The sequence below is a fragment of the Salvelinus alpinus genome, chromosome 8 (assembly GCF_045679555.1).
Source record: "Salvelinus alpinus chromosome 8, SLU_Salpinus.1, whole genome shotgun sequence".
NCBI lineage: Eukaryota > Metazoa > Chordata > Actinopteri > Salmoniformes > Salmonidae > Salvelinus > Salvelinus alpinus.
The window spans coordinates 43,951,354-43,972,057 of record NC_092093.1 but is presented as its reverse complement, the minus strand read 5'-3'; the positions used below and the strand labels follow the sequence as shown (position 1 = coordinate 43,972,057).

The window sequence follows — 20,704 nt, the reverse complement described above, 5'->3', positions numbered from 1 at the left end:
AACAATGCTCTTTCCTCAAGAAATATCTAGTTTTATCAAATTAGCAAATAAAACTCAGTCCCGCACAACTCAATTGATAAGTTCAGCAGTCAACAAACTAGGCGTCAGCGTGAATTTCCCTTCCATTACCAAAAGCCTTAGCTCCCGCAAAGTATGCACTTTTCCCTTCCTTCCTTGCTCTCTCAATTATCGGCCACAGACGATTCAGAGCTTCTTTGTCAAATGCTGTCAGATCCTCCTTGAACCTCAGGTTGTTCTTCTGTAAATAGTAATTTTTCTTTGCACTTTTCCATGTCATATCCCTCGCTGTCCGGGAGATGAATCTCATGATCACTGGTCGTGGTGGCTGGTTGTTTTCCCCATCTCTCAGCCTACCCAGGCGGTGCACTACATCCAGAGAACCTGCAACAACATTTCGCTCCTCCTCCGGGACTATTGCCCTGCAAATGTCCTTCACTCTTGCTTTAATGTTCTCGTCAGATTTTTCTATCTATTTTTCTATTCCATAAATTCGAAGACTCCATCTCCGACTATACCGGTCATTCTCGTTTACATTTGACTCCATTTCAGTGAGTTTCTTCTCCTGCTTTGCAACCTGAATGTTCAATGTTGCGTTCTGCTGCTTCCGAGTTTTTACTTCGTCAGCACTGAAATCAATCGATTTCTTCAGGTTAACGATACTGATTGTGTTCTTTTACACCAAATTCATGATGTCATCTGCGCTCTCTTTGATTTTAGCCGTGAGGATGAGAACGATGTCCTTCCTGTAGCTGGCTCATTGATGGTTCACTTCTCAGCTTCTTCTGGAAGCTGCTTCCTTGGTTGGGGTATTCGGGTATGAATCGCATTCACCCCCCTTTTTTACACCGCAAGCATGAGTGAGTTTCAACAATGCCTTTTTTCCTCCTTGGAAGTTTCAACATCCATTATCTCAGCAACAGTTTGGTCATGTCCTGATTACATGCTACTAGCCATGAAGACATTAACAGGCTAATTTAACTACACACGCTGACACTTTTCGATTGCTAGCTTGTTCGTTGGAAATAGTCAAAAATATGTCAATGGTTTGATTAATTACAAAATGATTCATTATATGGTTAGAAATCATTTTTTGTGGGAAAAAAAACAAAATTGCAACTGCAGTCTAAAACTATAAAACTATAAACTTTGTGAGAAAACCACCAAATTGTTCCTCAGCTAGAAATGTTACACCCTCTCATGTCGCAATCTTGACCACATCACTGATTTCATGGAGCTCTCCTGCGCATCATTTACTTCACAAAATCCCTCAAACGTGAAAGTGCCAGAAATAAACATCGCGAGATTGTACATATGTGCGATTCAGAGATTTGAAAGCAGACGCTTTCATCCAAAACGATGTACAATAATCCGTACATACATTTTACGTTTGGGTGGCCCAGGGAAATTAGAGAGTTTTTCGAAGCAATTTTTGTATCTCTTTCTTTGTAATACTGTACGTATTCAATCATTTCGAATTGATCACTTCCCACTGGGCACATACATCAATTCAATGTTTATTCCACGTTGGTTCCACGTAATTTAATTGAAATTACATGGATATTGTGTCACAGTGAATTTTATAATCTGCAGTCAATTTAATTGTTTTCATGTGCCATGATTCTGACATTTCACATATGATCCTCATAGGATTAGGCTACATAATTAGTGGTGCAGTAAATGTAATCTCAATTCAATACGATGTGCATATACTGTACATATAGCCAATATAGCTATTAAACCCATGTTCAGTGACTGTAATCTGTGACGCAAGTGGCCTAATATGTTTGTGACGTTCCATGGAACCCACGGCATTGTTTAAAACTAGATTCTGATTGGCTTGCAGGTCATTCTACAGTGTAAATTATAAATGAAAACGTGCTTTTGTATCAGTGTTACAGATTCACAATACCGAGCGTGTCTCAACCCGTACCGCGCTTTTATCTCCCTAAAGGTATCTTCACGCACGACTGGATAGGCCTTTTGGATACGCTTGTCCAAGGTAAGGATATGCGTCAAGCTATAGCCTACTTTTAATCTTTTAGTTCCGAACTCAAGTTACTCCAGTCAAGTGATTAATCGTAAAAGTTTGTTGTTTTGACTGAGCAGTCCAATGGCCAATAACATGCATTAGGCATTGCACAAGTCAGTGTCTAGGTCAGAATATAAAGTAACTACTTCCGTCAACTCAAGTTACTCAGTTCAAGTGATTAATTGTAAGATTGACTTGTTTTGACTGTCAAAACAAATAACTTTGATGGAATATTCCAAATTATAATGGCAATTATGCATCACAAATTCACAATATTACACAATATTACAATATTACAATATTACGTATTTCAATGATTTATCCAGGCCCAAGACATAAAGTCTTCTGAAAGCTGTGTAGCAATCATTCCATTGCTGACCCATAGGATGGTAATCACGTACATGATTGGCTTAATCTAGAATCATGGATGCCTTTCATGTGAGAAAACACACCACATTTTTTTTTTTTTTTTAGATATCTCAGAAGGAAGATACCTCAATATCTGGAAGCACTGTCTCATGTACAATTGTTAATGCTATCTCTGAAATGTCTAACAAAATGTTGACTTGATTGTTTCATCAAGACCTTCTCATCACAAGTTGGAACTAGTGGTCAACATTGGGACAATGCAGCCATAAATAACATGGACCAATATTTTCATGGAGGTAAGCACTACACTTCTGATGGGTTTAAAGATTGTATTACATTATCTGAAAGTGAGAAAGTAAACCCAGCTGTTATTCTTTTCACATGGAAGGACAATCCCTATTATGCCATGAATGTTTCATTGCTGAACAACCATAGTTATGTTTCCTCTAATTTGGCTCCCGTTCCTCCAACAGTGAGCAAGACCTGCCAGCAGAGCTCACTGGAGCAGGGAGACATCCCGTCATCCTTTTGGCGCCTGACAAAGTACACTTTTTTTCTTCTAAATAACACTATAGTAACATCTTCTGCACAAAGTTACATTCCTAATAAGATTGGTGTTAAGTGAGAAAGAATCCTAAAGATGGTCCAATGGGCATGGTCTGAAGCCTCTCGTCATCTCAGTATGTTGAACCGCCTGATTTCTTGCAGGCTTGAGATTCAGATCCTGCTGAACGATGTTAAGCATTCGATTAACCACATGCAGGGGACGCTGAACACCATGCAGGGGCAGTGTATTGAGTTGCAGACTGCCATGTCTAAGGTAGTGTCAGATGAGTCTCAGATACAGAAGAATAAGTCTATGATGGTATGGTGATAATGATTGAGATGGTGATTATAATAATGATGACTAGCGTTACCCCACCCGACAGGCGGTAAATCATTGGATCTGATTATTTCAATTCAATGCAATTCAATCTTTGAGGACTGCAACCATAGAAATACAATTTATTTACACTAATAATAAGCTATTGTCAACTTCCCGTCTATGCTTATCTTGCTCATTGCTCACTGTCAATTGCTGACTGTTACCCTATGTGTGCATCTATTATTGATTTCTCACAGAAAAATAATTTGGTTTCAAATGTACCTGGGGCCATGTAAATAATTGTTAGGCTACTCATTTTGAATCCACCGGTGGCAACTTGTGTGACCATAAAAGTCTGTGTGCGACTGGGCACAGTAAAATAATTTGGTTACTGACCTGCCCTACATCATAGAAGGCCCTTCAAGTCGGAACTAGGAAATTCTGACATTTCTGACTCGCAAACTCGTTATGGAATGATGATTTCAAGTTTCCTACTTGTGAAGTATCAGAATCAACCAGTAGGAAGCTCTACACTGATAACTTACGTTCATTTTAACTCTGAGGTTCCAAGTTTCCGACGGCATGTGAATGCGTCAATAATTGCCATGTTAATTTTGAAATATTCAGTCAGTGAGCATTATGGGTAATTATCCTACATACTTACATCAAATACTTTATGATAGCATCATCTCCTGTAGTAACAGTGTCATTCCAAACACAATAAATGTGAAAATTAACAAAGATACAAAATATTGCTAAGGTGAAGAAAATCAGCTCAAAATTGTAGGAGGAAAAGCCTTTGCATAAGGGAGGCTTACGGTATTATAATATATTGTAGATAACATTAATATAATTTGTGTATTTACAGTATCAGTACACATACAAATGAAAGTCTATGCTAGGGATTGATCTACACTGAGTGAACAAAATATTAAGAACACCTTCCTATTGAGTTGCCCTCCCCCCTTGGTGGTGGACCATTGTTGATACTCAGGGAAAACTGTTGAGCGGGAAAAACCCAACAGCATGGCAGTTCTTGACACAAACCGGTGCGCCTGGCACCTACTACCATACTCTGTTCAAAGGGACTTAAATCTTTGGTCTTGCCCATTCACCCTCTGAATGACACACATACACAATCCATGTCTCAATTGTCTAAAAATCAATCTTTAACCTGTCTCCTCCCCTTCATCTACACTGAGAAGAAGATTTAACAATTAACATCAATAAGGGATTATAGCTTTCACCTGATTAGTCTGTCACAGAAAGAGAACGTGTTCTTAATGTTCAATGCACTCAGTGTATGTGTCAATGATGTTATAGATTCCAGTGGTTGATTTTTTTAGTGAATGACTATATGCTCTATATTATACCTGCAGATCATCACAGCAGTCGAAGTCGCTGTGCAGAGGGAGGAGATCCTCCGAGCATCAGGCCTCATCTCGTCACAGAGGGAGGGTATCCTCCAAACAGCCAGTGTCTCTGCACAGAGGGAGGGTATCCTCCAAACAACCAGTGTCCCTGCACAGACGGAGGGTATCCTCCAAACAACCAGTGTCCCTGCACAGATGGAGGGTATTCTCCAAACAGCCAGTGTCCTTGCACAGACGGAGGGGATCATCCAAACAGCCAGTGTCCCTGCACAGAGGGAGGGGATCCTCCAAACAGCCAGTGTCCCTGCACAGCCGGAGGCTATTCTCCAAACAGCCAGTGTCCCTGCACAGAGGGAGGGGATTCTCTCAGCAGCTAGCATCATTGCGCAGAGAGAGGAGATCTTCCAAGCATCAGGCCTCATCCCGTCACAGAGGGAAGGGATTCTTCCAGCATCTTCTATCACTGCGCAGAAGAAGAAGATCCTCAGAGCATCAGGCCTCATCCCTGCACAAAAGGAGTTGATCCTCCTGAAGGCCAGTGTCACTGCGCAGAGGAAGGGAATCGTCCCAATGGCCAGCGTCCCTGCGCACAGGGAGGGGATTGTCCCAAAGGCAAGTGTCTCTGCTGAGAGGGAGGGGATCCTCCAAACAGCCAGTGTCCCTGCACAGAGGGAGGGGGTTCTGCCAGCAGCTAGCATCACCGCGCAGAGGGAGGACATCCTCCGAGCATCAGGCCTCATCCCTGCACAGAGGGAGGGGATCCTCCTAACAGCCAGTGTCCCTGTACAGAGGGAGGGGATTCTCTCAGCACCTAGCATCACTGCGCAGAGGGAGGAGATCCTCCAAACAGCCAGTGTTCCTGCACAGAGGGAGGGGGTTCTCCAAACAGCCAGTGTCCCTGCACAGATGGAGGGTATCCTCCAAACAGCCAGTGTCTCTGCACAGAGGGAGGGGATTCGCTCAGCAGCTACCATCACTGCACAGAGGGAGGAGATCCTCCAAACAGCCAGTGTTCCTGCACAGAGGGAGGGGGTTCTCCCATCAGCTAGCATCACTGCACAGAGGGAGGAGATCCTCCGAGCATCAGGCCTCATCCCTGCACAGAGGGAGAGGATCCTCCAAACATCAAGTGTCCCTGCACAGAGGGAGGGGATCCTCCAAACAGCCAGTGTCTCTGTACAGAGGGAGGGGATTCGTCCAACAACTACTGTCACTGTGCGAAAGGAGAAGATCCTCAGAGCATCAGGCCTCATCCCTGAAGAGAGGGAGGACATCCTCCTCACAGGCAGTGTCCCTGCAAAGAGGGAGGGGATTCTTCCAACAACTACTGTCACTGTGCGAAAGGAGAAGATCCTCAGAGCATCAGGCCTCATCCCTGCACAGAGGGAGTTGATCCTCCTGAAGGCCATCGTCCCTGCGCACAGGGAGTGGATCGTCCCAAAGGCTAGTGTCCCTGCAGAGAGGGTGGAGATCTTCCTCACAACCAGTGTCCCTGTGAAGAATGGACACAATCATCCACAACCACCTCCCATCATCCCCATGGTGGCACCACTGTGTAAATGGGATGGTGGAGCGTGTACTCCACCTGTGGATTTCTATTCCAAGAGAAGAGGTCACTTAAACTTACCTAATTAGTAAAGAAATTACCATTGTGATAGCGTGAGAATTAGCTGTGATTGGTTAAATGTATGGCTCATGTGAGTGTGTATATCTGTAATACTTTCATGCATTTTCTACATAAAACAGGTTTAGCTCCATTTTACTTTGACATTTTAGTCATTTAGCAGATGCTCTTATTCAGAGCGACTTACAGTAGTGAGTGTATACATTTTCATACTCCAGTGAATCTCTCCAGGATTTCGCATGGATTTTTTGGATATATGCTAGATTTTGCAGCAACAATTATGACATTTTGCATAGCAATATGCATTTGTTTTGTCCAATTTGTTGCAAAAATGCGCTGACAAGGGAAAAAACTGTGTTGACGTGTGACTTGATTGAACCATATTATGCAGTAAATGTGCGGTGATTGGTTGAAATTGCGAACCCTCTTTTTATACTGTGGTAATGGGTCAGTTCTATGCGATAATATTGTGATGATGTGACTATTTTATGCAGAAATAGTTTGGTGATTGGTCAAATTTGTAAGCCCTCGCATAATATGCAGGGAATTGTTGATTTTGCAACCAAAACATTGCGATCGCAGAGTCCTGGAGTAACCTCCCAGTTATCCCTGTGACTGCGTGTAGGTTAAGATTGGGTTGTAACAGAGTATCAGAGCGAGACGTTTCTACCTGTCAGCTAGTAATTGTTCTGTATGGTGACATGAGCAGAGTGGCCTGACTTCTCCCACTTATTACAGATGTCCGACTTAGATATGTTGAGCATCCTGCTATGATGTCCATCACCAAGCCGGAACACTCCGAGGCCAACCCTCAGTGCCAGACTGGCAGCCGGCCGGTGGCTGAGCCCGAGACCCCTGCTGTTCACAATAACAGTGGAGGCTGGCTCAGCTGGGTCTTTGGGAGTGGAAGAGTTAATAAGAAGGAGGTTCATCTACCTGAGGACAAAGACAGATCTGTAAGGAACTGGATATTAACACTATATTCTATGTAGAGACAATTGAGTGGATTAAAAAAAAACTATTGCGGCTTGCTTCACATTGCTAATATCTTCTTCCTCAGATTGTCTGGGATCCAACTCTGCACAGATGGGTTAACAAAACTGAGCCCAAGGCTGAGGTACACACTTAAATTCAATGAAATTAAAAACAGTGAACAACCATTGTATTTCAACTGTGATAATATTACTAACAATTTGGAAAATGTGTTGATGTTTTTTACAGAGCAAGTGTGTACCACCACCTCCACCGATGGGGACATATGGATATCAGGGGAACACTGGCAGTGTCCCCAAAGGAGTGAATCCTTACTCTATGAAAGCAGGTGAATATTGCTTTAGAATACATGTGGTTTAACCAAGACTGTCAACCAATCATAGATGTCCCTGGTGGTCTCCTGCTAACACCTTTCCCACTACCAGCAGTTCTATGGGGCAGCATATACCCTACAATGCATTACAATGATGGGACCAACTCAAAGCCTCCAAGCCATGGGCCTGGACTGCTTCCTAGACAGCTCTCTGGCTTGCTCCCTCCTTCACACTTTGACCTCATGGCACCAATGGTTGTGCCACCTGACACTCTACCCTACTGAGGTATGACTCTGGAAAATCCTTCCAAATTGTATCCATTCATCATTAACTGACATTTTTCTTTAACATAGCAAGTGGCTGATGATCTTTTAATTAAATCTCTCCTTTGTGTCCTCATGTTCACATTAATTTGATGTGTTCTATCATCCTTTACAATGCTTATTGCTTCTGAATTGCTTTACAGACAAGTATATATTATACACATATATTTTATTTTAGACATTACGAAAACATATTTTTGTGCATTTTGGATTTCCTACATTTACCTGTACAGACAAGTATATTTTATACATATCAATTTTTTTTTACGACATTTTTGTATGTATTCCATAGACAGAACTACATATATTGGAATCGAACGTTCGCAGAGATTGTTTTGACTGGAGTGATGCTTAGGACTTCATTAAAAAATCTATCCCGTTTTATTTTACCACTACAGTCTGTTCGTCGGACGAAACTGGAGAAAAATAACTAGTGTCGAAAGTAAACATCCACACCTCGATGGTGTCAACTCTGCTTATGTCTGCGTAATGAAAAAGATAGGGGGGGAAAAATAAATAAATCTGGTCTAGCGATCGATGACAAATTAAATGGTGCCCGTGTAACAGTTTTACTTCTGTCCCGAACCAGTGACCCTTTGCACACATATACAACAGTTACCCATCGCTCCACAAAAGCCGCGGCCCTTGCAGAGTAAGGGGAACTACTTCAAGGTCTCAGAGCGAGTGACGTCACCGATTGAAACGCTATCAGTGCACTACCTCCAAACTAGGTAGCCATTTCACACCGGTTACATCCAGCATAACCCCTCATTCAATTACGCCAGTGGCAAACAGTGAAATTTGAGGAGCAGGAACAGCTATAGCCCTCAAACTCACCTCTGGGTCTCAAAGCCAGTTCCACTGCATTTCTTAATTGTTCTCCTGTCATCTGGGACTGATCTAGACCTGGGACACAAGGTGGGTGCAAGTCATTATCAGTTAGAACAGAAAACCAGCAGGCTCGTAGGGCAGGGCAGCGTTTCCCAAACTTGGTGTGCATGTTGGTTTTTGTCCTAACACTACACAGCTGATTCACATGAACAAAGCTTGATGATTAGTTGATTATTTGAATCAGCTTTGTAGGGCTAGGGGAATAAAAAGAAAATGTGCAGCCCTTTGGGGTTCAGGTGACTGAGTGTGGGAAGCCTTTGTCATAGGGTAAAAGTTGAATACCCCTGGGCTGTAGGCTGCACACCTTGGGTCAAATATTAGATTCTGTAGCTGTGTATTTTATCGAAACAATTCTGTTCTACAATGGTTCCTTTCCTTAGCTCAGGGTAAGTAGTAGCAGGCCTAGAAGAGTCTTATGTGACGCAAACATTTGAATTGTGTTCTTCCTCCTTTTAGTCAATCATAATAATTTGTCAAATGCCTTACAGGTTGTTTTGCCTGTTGTTGGCAGCTGTGGGCATACAAGCACAACAGAAACCTTCTATAAGTATGCATTTTTCACCCTACAAGTTCAAGCACTAAGCGTTTGACTATATATTTTTGGGGTTTTTAACTAACCTTTCCCATTCCAGATGACCTCAACGCTGAATGCCTTGGTAACGTTATTCGTTTGAGTGTCGCTCCTCTTTTTAAAGAGGTTGATGCTGTCTTCAGTGAGTTTGTCTCTTATGATTCTCCTTTCATAATTCATGGATTGTTGTTTGTCAACTATTGTGTTCACACATTCTCCATCCCTTCCAGATGACACACAAATCATAAACCTGACGCCTGGCCTTGCTACTCAGTGTGGATTCAGCTTTAAATTTGACCCCATGGGGAATGCCATGTTTTTTGCTTCTCTTCAAAACTGCTTTTCCCAAAACATGGTAACCCTAAGCACTGTAGTGTTTGCCTTTCAGTGTCACTGCATTTGCAACCCATAATGTAGCAATGTCATTTTATTTAACCTTTGACATGGAGTCATGCTGAGACCAGACTCTCTTACAGATGAGCCCTGTATACACAAAGATACCAGTCAATATTTGCATCACTAGATGAAAAATGTAATCATTGAAAACAAACGCATTCTTCAGTAAAAAGGTCCTCAATAAGCCTGAGTTGCTAATTCATACAATTTTAGAGCATGGAGGTTAGTAGAAGTACGGTGCCAGAAACATTTAAGCAGTTTTACCACCCCTGGGTCTGCTATCTCTTACCTCTAAGTTAACGATGACGTAAGGTACAGCAGAAGTTTATGGAGGGCTTTCAGAGGGCCAGCCAACTTTCTGATACAGACTGCAGTGATGTGTACTACTGAGCTCTTCTCCTGTAGTGTGGCTTCAATACAGTGGCAGCTGCATTCATATAGGCAATTTTGCCACAGTCTATAGGTCATGAAGGTCAACTGAATTATTTGTTTTCTGCTATATAATGAAAGGCTTTAATATTTTTTTTTCCTTCCCCCTTCATTTTAGGATGATAAGATGTTCAGCTTGGTCATGCAGTTCAGGCTGCCAGGAAACCACATGACTGAAGACCCTGTGTATAGAGTGGGCAAAACCTGTAGCTACACCCCCTGGACCTCCCGAGAGATTCTGTGCGACCGCAACTACATGGAGGCAAGTGAGCAGAGCATGCCCCAAAGGACATGTTTACAGTCGAGCTTGTCGTACTGCCTGTATAAATGATCTGTCTAGAGCTACAACTGTCCAGTGTTTCATTTCTTCTGCTTCTGTGACACAACGTAGAGGTTCTTGACTCTCTCTTAATTCAATACTCCTTAATTTAAGGAGGCGAGTGGACAGATTGAGAACTGGCCCTTGATTTCGTATTGTATGGGAGGGAGAAAATGCATAGGGAATAATGGCCTTTCTTCTCTAGGTGTCGGTCAGAAGGACTCTTCCAGACATCCAAACCGTCCCTGAACAGCCCACTGGAGGCCCGAAAGCAAGGAGCGGCAACTTCCGGAGAGGAGCTGAGGTAGCCATGTTTCTGTAATTTCACTACAGGATGGCGCTAAACAAAATGTGCATTTGTTGACAATTTGTTTAATTCCTGTTTCCATTTCCTGAGACAGGCTGTTGCTTCAGGATACAAAATGACAGCAGTCGTCTTTAGTCCTAGCAAGAAGGTCATGAATGTGGATGAGGTCCAAAGAAAGGGCTATGCAATAGCCAACACTCCCACACGGCTGGTGTTAAGAAGCCCTCATAATGCAGAGGAGACATACCTCCAGAATGTAAGCTGACTTTCTCCACTTCCTCCATGAACTGGGTCCTGTTCAGTAGAGCAAAAATTTGGAAACGGTGGCCCTACCTGAACTCTGCAACATATTGTTAGTACGGTGTGCCCTACTGAACACGGCTCTGGTGTGCTTGTCCCCTGAACAGGTAGCTGGGGTTCCGATGCGGGTGCTCTCAACCTCAACCTTCTTTGAGCAGAAGTGGCTGGTTACTCGAGTAGATGCCACGGCTGTTTGTCCAACACCAGGTTGAGTTTGAAATAATGGACTAACTTGGCAAATTAAGATCCTATGAACCCAGTTCTTAATTGGCTCCAGACAAGACTTTGATTTGTGTTCAGTTGGGGAAATGTTTTGGGATGAACTTTTTCCAAATAATGGCTCATTTGTTTTCAGTTGCAAAATGTTCTGTTATGATGTGTACTTGGTTTCTTGTTTCACTGCAGGGGCAGTGGCCTTTACTCCAGAAGTGATCACCTGGTACATGCCCAAGCACATAGACCCACTTTTCTCCTCTGATGCCTTCACCATGTTGGAGGTGTACATGGGAATTGACGCTAAGAGGCTGGACACTGAGGAAATGGCTGCCAGAAACTACTCGGTTTTAGTCACAGAGGCTCATATTATTGTTGAAATTCCGGTGGGGGCGGTTGGCGGCTATTTCAAGGTCAGCGTTGGATGAGTAAAATGTTCCTGTTTAATTTCTAAATCAAATCTTATTTGTTGAGCCCTTTTTACTGCAGCAGTTGACAGTGCCTGCAGTAACCCTTTGCCATCTCTCATGGGATAACTCCTAGAAACGTTGTCTTGTGTAAAATGTTTGTTATTGAGTAATTGTCTGCTTAATCAGGCTAATATACAATGGATTGTTGGGTGTGTGTGTATACAGCCTGACACATTGGATTGCAAAATCGGGTGAATGTTGCATAAAATGACACTTAAACATACTCTACCGCTTGTCTTTGCAGTTTGTCCTTCAGCCGCTTGAAATTTGAGACCAAATATCCACACTAAAGTATTGTTTACCTGACTTTTTAGGGAGCCGGTAGCTTTGCCACTCAACTGAATGCAAGCAGCGTTCGGTTACACTCGGCTACTGTTTACATATTGTGCAAGTGTTTACTTTGCGTGTCGGTTGCTTTGAAAATACACACCGCCGGAAATGCAAGTTGACAACCATATGCCTACCAGCTCTCTAAAGTCGGGTAAACAGATATTGTCTTAAATTACGAGCGGCTGAAGGACAAACCACACAGATACTCGGACGGATAACATTCTGGCTTGTAAGGAACATTTAGCTGTTTTTGCACTCCAATTGTGTATTACAGCCTGAATGCATCACTCGTCTCCCTTTACAGAGCCATATTCAGGATGACCAGTACTTTGTCACTTACACCATTGAGCCCATGCTTGAGTTTCTGTGGATCGAGGAGGTCGCACACGAGGACACCGGCTACAAAGTCCTCTTCCCTATCACAACACCGCCGATGGCCAGGCCTCCACAAGTTCGCAACTGTGAGTCTGGTTTAGTTAAATAGTGCCTATGGTAATTTGGGATGCCTGGGTTGTTCATAAGGCACAAAACAGAAGAAAATGTACTGAAACGGGGAGGCAATAACGAATGTCCATTTTCGACTTCCATTGTACCGCATTTCAATTTTTTTTTTTTTTGCCAATGAACAGACACGCCCTTAGACACAGTTCCTGAGCAGGCAGTGTTTGTGCTTGAGTTGGGGACCTTCAACCTTGATGTGGAGCTGCTGAACATCACCTTTCCCACCATGGTGCTAACTGTTGCAGAGTGCAACGCCAGAGGCTTCAATGTTCAGGAGCAGAGATCCCTGGACAACACCTTGAAGAGCTTCAGGATGGAGGTGCCCTTCTCAGACCCGGTGGTCTTTAAGGAGGTGTGTTTCTGTTAAATGCAAAGCCACACGCAGTCATTTGTACATGCCCTAATAAGTGGGCCACCAACAAAATATAAATAATGGCGCAAATGTACTTTGTATCCCTCATTTACTCTAGTGTTCCCATTATTTTGGTAGTTGTGTGCATTCACTTGCCAGTAGTGCTTGATTTAGAGGAATGAGGGCAACATTACTTTAAGTATATAGTTTATTTTAATAGTCCCCATATGTACTTAGTTGTCACTTGATGTTGAATCGAGTTCTGTTACAACAATAATGCTATCAATTGACCAATGCTTTTAACTTCACTACAGAGAAGGGCGGAACAAGGTGTCACAACCTTCACTCTTCAGCTGATCTACGGCCTGGTCGTCTTTCCAGAGTACGCTCCTTTCGCTCACTCTGCCGTTGTGGACGCTGTACTGCTGGACACTGGTATGTCTCTGGACTACGCCAAACTACTGTTGAATGGCTTCCTCTGGTTAATGATTGCAGTGAAAGCCCAACTAGCCATACTGTAGGTTTTTCCTATGCGGTCTCTCTACAAAGAAAATGTTAAGCTTTAGAGTATTTGGACCCAGTGTCCTGTTCCTGATTTGCCAGGATCGTCCTTGGACAAGTTCAAGTAGTACCTTCCTGTTTTTTGTGCTTAATGAACACAACCCTGTTTGTCCTTGTAGTGCCACCCTCAGTCACTGGCAACTGTGATCAGGAGAACTTTCACATCACTGTGGACTACAGGAACCAAGAGCCCTTTTTCGTGGTCTTGGTTGGCAAGCGGCTGCTTAACCATGAGCTTGCTCAACAGTATTTAACAGAGGGCGACGCAGACTTCACCATCACGTTACCCTTCTCTTCGCCGGACGCAGTGTTTGAGGTACGATGCTCTCCCAAAACATGTTAACCTAAATTGCTGCAGCTAGCCTCGCTTTCCTTACCCTGTATACATGCATGCTAATGAACTCTCCCATTGGTTCCCAGTCGGTTCACCCGTCCTCTGTCAGGAGCAGACTGGATGTGGCTCTGTTGAATCCTTACAACAACATGACCATCAAATACTTTTCCCTGGCTTGCAGCTTCCTCAAAACGCTGACTGGTTGGTTCTCAAACAATTACTTCCGATAAATAGTCGTTTGACATGGTTACCTAACCTGGGTTCCTTGCAAATACTGTGAGTCTAATAATAGTGCCAGATGGGCATGGTTTGCACTTTTGGTGCTATGCCATTGGTTCTACTGTGCTCAATTAAGTGTAACAAATACAGAACCTGTCTTTTGCTCCCCCACCCCCAAGAGTGTTTCTCTAACGGAACGATGACTGCGCTGGCGGTCAAGGTGGAGTCTGCTCCCAGTCTGAACCCCGGTCAGCTGACCCTGAGCGACCCCGCCTGTGGTCCCACCTACAGCGACGATCGCTTCGCCTACTTCCACTTCACTGTCAACTCCTGTGGCACCACCAGGAAGGTAAAATGACTATTACCCTGAGGTGATGGGTACTGTGTATTTACGGACTGTTTGCTTCTGCGGGCTGTAATAAGTCAATTCCCCTCTACTACATAGTTTATCAACAATGTCATGCTGTATGAGAACGAAATCTCCTTGCCAGATGAACATGAGGTGAAGCTGAATGGCACGATGTCTTCAGAGGAGGAATATCAGTAAGTGCATTACGCATCACAATTGTAGCTTTTAGTTTTTTTTAATTCTTCACCAATTGCTCAATACTTTAACTTTGTATACAGGGAAATTGTGCCTCTACTACCACTGTGTCCACTCCACTGCTTGAAGTTTCCCCTATTGAAGTTGCCTACATCCCTCTTTTTAGGTTAAAGGTTTCCTGCTACTATGTGGTCAACATCACTCGCACATTGGCCTTCCTCACCAGGCCGCGTGACAACGAGCGTTTTGCCGAGACTGGGACGGGTCGACAAATGGTCAGAATGAGACTCGCTCAGGGTAAGCGTGCACAAATTCAGAATTTCAACTTGGCCTCTAAATTCTAATCACTCCTGATGATCTGGAAATGGAATATAGACTCTTGGAAGGTGTCCTTTACAAAACCATTCCCAAAAATGTAAGCCTTATGATATATTACTCTTGCGTTCTGAGATCTACAGGTGTGGCTATGGAGTAACGGTGAGGAGCTGATTTGGGAATTTGTCAGAAGCCTCTGGTGGGGGGAGGGGGGTGTTCATCGGGGCACAACAGGATATGATTAACGTGTGTTTCTTAATGGACAAGTTGAGATGGTACCTCGCTGTTTTGTGCCCACCGGTTGTCTTGTTCTGTGTTCCAGACGCCTCGTATAACACGTTCCACCAGGAGGAGGACTATCCAATGGTGAGGTACCTGAGACAGCCTCTGCACTTTGAGGTGGAGCTGACCAGGTCCTCTGACCCCAAGATAGCGCTGGTGCTTGACCACTGCTGGGCCACCCTCAATGAGGACCGTGACTCCCGACCCCGGTGGAATCTCATCATTAATGGGTAACTTGTTGTTTTTGGGCCTAAACAAGTGTTATTCCACAGGTGTGGTTCCTGAGTAATTAGCAACCTATCATGCTTGGCAGGCCATTTGCTTTGGCTACCGTGGCTATGCCCTCATCCCTAGGTAATGAGTGGTCAAAATGGTTTGAGCTTAAAAACGATGTGAGCAGTATGCGGTCTGTCACCAGATCTCCACCCAAATGAACACTTATGGGAGATTCTGGCGCGTAGCATCACACGTAGCATCTCGGGTACTCCGAGATCCCAGGTGTCTTAAACACCATACGTCAGTTGAGTCTGACAGACTCTTACGTGATAACCCGACTGCATTGTATGGCGTTAGCTCATATTCGGTACCACCTTCAAAAGTGTTTTACACACGTGTCCATTACAATCTAGGCAAGAATCAGAATGCATGAATAAAACGCTAAGTACATTATACTTACGGTATGCTACAGTAGAAACGTTACACAGAAAATAAGGCACTTTGATAGGAATGCACGCATGTCCAGTTATTTGTAAGGAAGGCAATGTGGGCACCAGGCAATAAATGTGCCAGGGGGAAAGTTTGTGCAAGGCCTGTTCTGACTAGATGTGCAAATGTCTGTATGCTTGAAGGTAAGTTTGTCTGGCTCATTCAAATTCTCAAAAAGAAATGGTCTGCAACAGTGAAATGGGCTACTTTTGTGAATTAATGAGGCAAACTTAGAAGTTGAAACAGCCTATAGAAAATTAGCAGGTTGTGTGCCTTGGTTTGAGGTCAGCGTGGGTTAACTGTCCACATTTTGGAACGGTGAGTGCATTCTGACATCCCGCGCATAAAATAAACTACCGCTGGGGCGACTGTTGAAGATATTTGGAAGTCGCGTGTGGAAAGGTTAAGACACTATGTTGGCGTTACCTACACCTTTTTACTCAATGTTATCCTTTTGGTTTGCTACAGTTCAGTGTTGTGCCGAACTGCTGGTCAGTCGAATGGAAATTGAGAGCGGCTGGCAAGCTTGGCTTGCCTTTCCGATTGGTTTCATACAACTGCTCTTAACACGTGCCTGAATTCAACAAGTATTCAGTCAAAGTGACCTCTTGTGTTTAAAACGGTTATGCGCTTCACATAATGGATGGTTCACACGCCTGTGCAGCATGGAAGTTGATGTTTGAAACTGAATAGGATCAGGTGACAGGATCCCTAGAAGTTGATGCCACTTTCAATGGAATTTCCTGTCCTAGAGGAATGCGCTAATTGGGAGTTGCTAAACATGAACAAATACCACGGTCAAGTGTAGCAGCATCTTGCTAACCTTATTTAGCTAGCTAATGTTCATATTTAAAAAAATGTCAGACACAGCTGGGTTTGTCATAAGCATTGATTTGGGTGAGCACTTTGCCACAGATGGACACCGCTGGCCTAATTTTTAACTTTGCCATCTTCTCAAGAATTTAAATTGGGTAACTATTGAAAGATGACTTATTTTTCCTACATTGTAATGGACACTGCAACCTTTGGTTGATTGGCTACAATGACTTTGCCCGTGATTATGCACGCTGCAAATGACACTTTATTTTGCGGGTGTCTTTTCAGTATCTGGATACATGTTACACCAAGCAGTGTAGTGAAGCAACTTTATTGGTCAAAACCATTTATTTGGGGGATCGGGTTTGCCAAATGCTATCAAATCACGCAATTTTACCATTTTTATGAAATGGTCGCAAAACCCCAAATTTGGCACCCCCTATTTTAATTTGCTCCGGTGGACACAAGGCTCATCTGTCACGGGAGTAACTTTGCAGCGGTTTATTAAATCAAATGTCATCCTGGTGGGGGTGGTAGCAGTTTGAAAAAACAGGCTGAAAATGTTTTGTAGGTCATAGGAAAAGACACCACATTCACATGGCTGTGCACGAAATGGGCAGTTCAGATTTGTCACTTCAGCTGCAACTATATCATACTTGGCTTACATCGTTGAGTAAAATCCTGAGAAAGCTCTGGCCGTCTGTCAGCTCTAGTGGATTTGTACCGGTGTGGGCGTTTGTCTCTTAATGTAACGTCTTCAGATTTCACAAATCCCTTTTTGCTAATATCTGTCAGTTAAACAGTAAATGATAAACCTCCCAAAGATGCAAATGACAAAAGTAGGCCTAAACTGTCAATGCGTAGGTTACTTTGTATAGTAGAGCTGCTCCCTTCACAGAAGTCCTCCACGTGTGAATCTGATGCCATGGGTGTAGAATTTATTTTGTGTGACCAATTTTTCCGACAGCGGAAGAATTGCTCTGGCGCATTGCATGAAATTCTTAATTAAAATGAAGTACTTATTTTGAAAATATGATACCGACTGTCTATTCGGCAACTTTGGTTAAACCACGGTCAATTGATCAATATTCAGGTCGCCTGTAGTCTGACCATTCTGGATCATTTAGAATTTTAAGAACCATTTAGAGGGACGTCTCACCACATGAGAATGCATTCATGTCAATGTAATTGAATATACATGTTGGACATACGACGTAGACATCCGTCATTTAACTAGCTATAAAAGCCTTTGCAGTAGACAAAGTAATATTGTTGATGAGAAATGCTATGGCATTGCTAGTATGACCCTCCCTTGACAAATTAAATGCATTTTTTTTCAAATAGGCAGCCCAATTTCTGTTTTTTTAAATAAATAAAAAATGTACTAAATCGATTTTTTTTCTTTCCAGGTCTGATGGGCCAAAAGATCAGAAATTAAAACCAACAAACTACTGTCGTGACTTTGAATTATCTGAGGACTGTTTAATTGTTACCCGACTCTAAATGAATCGTGTTAGGATTTGGGGTGCCGAGGAAACGGTTTTAAAGATACCGTCTCCCGACTTAAACTCTAGACGGTAGAAATCTATTACATTGCTAAAGTCAACTTATTAACCATTACATCGTATCCTCCTCGCAGCTGCAAGAACCCCAGCCTTATGATTCAGTACTATACAAATTGGTTTAATGTATTTACTAGCTAAACACACAGGTCCCTAGCGGACTGACACAATATGACGGCTTGTTGCGATGTCTCCCCCACCCATGGTTCCATAAGGGACACTTATCGTTGTTACATTTTTGCATGAATGTATTTGTGGGATGCCGCCGTGGAAAGGTAGGTGGTTGGGTCTTCTCTCTGATTGGCTCCCTGAGGTCACAATGTTGTTAGTTGTCCGTGGCTCCAATGACTAGTCTTGAATGGAACTTCAGGATGGATTTTCCTTTCACTCATTCTGGAAGATGGGCTAATCAACCCTGTCGCTGATTCCTCAGTGGGTGATGATAGTAGGATGGTTTGGATATAGTAGCAGAATGGTCCCACTGAAGTTAGCTTTTCTAGGTACTTGGCTCAAACAGATAATCGGCTATACCAGTGACTGTCTGAGGGGTGTTTATTCTCCCTCGTGTTGGTATTCAGGTTTCGGACCACTTTGGACATGAGCTGCAGCTCGCCGTCCTTAGGAAGGTGCGTTTAGGAAAGGTCCAACCATTTCAACCGTGTAGCTAGCGACTCACGGTTTTCTGGTCTAATGTTAATTTCAGTTACCAATCCTTTTATGCACTCTGGCCGCCGGGGACGGTTTTGACACGCTCTCTGATGTCACTCGTGGCATGGCTACTTACTATGCACATTTTCTAGGAGTTTCTCTAATACGTTCAAAAGTGAATACTGGAACAATATTTCTAACATAAGACTGGTCAGAGATAGAAAAAGAATGTCATGTTTCTTATTTTGTGATTTTTAAAAAGGAAATACTGGAACTAGGAAAGTGCTCACACTACAGGTAGGAAGTCTCTAGCCTTTACATTGTATATGAAATATGTTGGTTTTTTCAAGACCGAGGTGAATTTAGGAGGGGTAAGAGTTTTGGTGGGAAAAGCCTGTTAACAAAGACATTCCTTTAGTTCGTACTGGAGGGGGAGAAGGAACCCACTTCTCCTGTCATTTACAACACGGTGTGAATTGATCTGATCCTCACAGGACAGTCATGACACCACCATAAGACTTCGTACACAAGGCGGTTGGGGTTTACAGTGTTTTCTTGTTCCTAACTTAGTCCCTCTCTCTACACTGGCAGTTGTGAGAACCCGGAGGATCCCTACCGTGTAGTCTTCCACCCGGTGGTAGCTGACGCCAGGGTCCACTTCCCCCCTCACGTCAAACGCTTTGAGGTCTATATGTTTTCCTTCGTCGAGGATGCGGTTGAGCCGAGTGGCCAGGTAACAAAGTTCACCCAACAATCTTTATAGGTTAGTTTTGTGAGTGGCAATCATCCCTTTTTTACAATTTATCTGACACCATCAAATCTTTGATTCCTAGGTCTTTGTCCATTGTGATGTGGTCATCTGTGACGCCAGTAGTCCCTCTGGCGGCCCCTGTAGTGGACAATGTGTGAATCAGGACAACCCGAAAAGAGGTAGGTCTTGTTTTATGCTTTTCAGACTCTGTCAGACCATAACTGAACTAATAGGTTCTCTCTCTCAACAGGTCAACGACATGTCAAAGACCTCTTTGAGGAGCGTCATTTCTATATTTCTTCTGGATACATTCTTTGGGTGTAATGTCTTGTTCTAACATGTCAAATAAAGTGTTCTATATAACAATTACGTTTGCTTTACTTGTGTGGCAACAATCCTAACCGTTGGAGCTACCTTAATTGTATCTGATTTGCGTATAACACCAAGGCGCATGTACTTTAGTGGATGTAGTAGGCTTGTCATCTGACGTGTATCAATCAACCCTTTTGTAAGCATGGAACTCTGAACCATCCACACCAATTTCCCGTCTAGGACGAACAATGGGTGTCAAAACAAAAGCTTTCCAATGTCCAGTAGGAAGAACTGACTCAATGTTATAGCAGATGGTGGTTTGTGAGGCCAGCAGGGCTGTGGTTGGCTGCAGGTCCCAGGGAGCGCAGCAGTGTAATTTCAGTTAAATTCCTAACTTTACTTGATACCTCTCACTAGCTTGGTTTCCATCCAAATATGGACATTTCTTTAATGATATGCATGTACATCTCAAATGTGGAGAGCTTGACTTTCTCACTACTTGTTTTTTGTAAGAAGTGTTGAGAAGCTGAATGTACCGAGCTGTCTGTTTTTAAAACTACTAGCGCACAGCTCGGACACCCATGCATACCCCACAAGACATGCCACCAGAGGTCTCTTCACAATCGCCAAGTCCGGACTACGGAAGGTACAGAGCCATGAATACG

The 20,704-nt window shown here is 43.3% G+C and overlaps 2 protein-coding genes and 1 long non-coding RNA gene across 4 annotated transcripts; all 3 read left to right on the top strand.

Annotated features, from left to right (window-relative positions):
- The first annotated feature begins 1,675 nt into the window (after positions 1–1,675).
- LOC139582374 (uncharacterized) lies at positions 1,676–3,931 on the top strand. The gene is made up of 4 exons (XR_011676336.1): positions 1,676–2,020; positions 2,436–2,488; positions 2,634–2,715; positions 2,893–3,931. It is a non-coding gene; the product is annotated as an uncharacterized lncRNA (long non-coding RNA).
- A 597-nt stretch (positions 3,932–4,528) lies between these two features.
- Positions 4,529–7,962, top strand: LOC139583182 (uncharacterized). Its single transcript, XM_071414010.1, has 5 exons — positions 4,529–6,269; positions 7,020–7,237; positions 7,342–7,398; positions 7,503–7,602; positions 7,700–7,962. Exons 1-5 carry the CDS (start codon positions 4,634–4,636, stop codon positions 7,870–7,872), a joined length of 2,184 nt encoding a protein of 727 aa, XP_071270111.1. The 5' UTR covers positions 4,529–4,633; the 3' UTR covers positions 7,873–7,962.
- Positions 7,963–8,999: 1,037 nt separating this feature from the next.
- On the top strand, positions 9,000–20,093 carry LOC139583181 (uncharacterized). 2 transcript variants are annotated; one of them, XM_071414008.1, is made up of 21 exons: positions 9,000–9,188; positions 9,291–9,349; positions 9,435–9,515; positions 9,604–9,728; positions 10,317–10,460; positions 10,723–10,821; positions 10,919–11,080; positions 11,232–11,331; positions 11,530–11,750; positions 12,442–12,598; positions 12,767–12,990; positions 13,305–13,425; positions 13,671–13,867; positions 13,972–14,086; positions 14,284–14,453; positions 14,550–14,647; positions 14,815–14,945; positions 15,286–15,475; positions 19,568–19,709; positions 19,810–19,906; positions 19,978–20,093. In XM_071414008.1, the coding sequence occupies exons 1-21, from the start codon at positions 9,166–9,168 to the stop codon at positions 20,049–20,051; spliced, it is 2,730 nt and encodes a 909-aa protein (XP_071270109.1). In that variant the 5' UTR covers positions 9,000–9,165; the 3' UTR covers positions 20,052–20,093. The 2 variants fall into 2 exon arrangements, with proteins under 2 accessions (XP_071270109.1, XP_071270110.1); XM_071414009.1 differs by lacking the exon at positions 9,604–9,728 and having other exon boundaries at positions 9,027–9,188.
- The last annotated feature ends 611 nt before the right edge of the window (positions 20,094–20,704 follow it).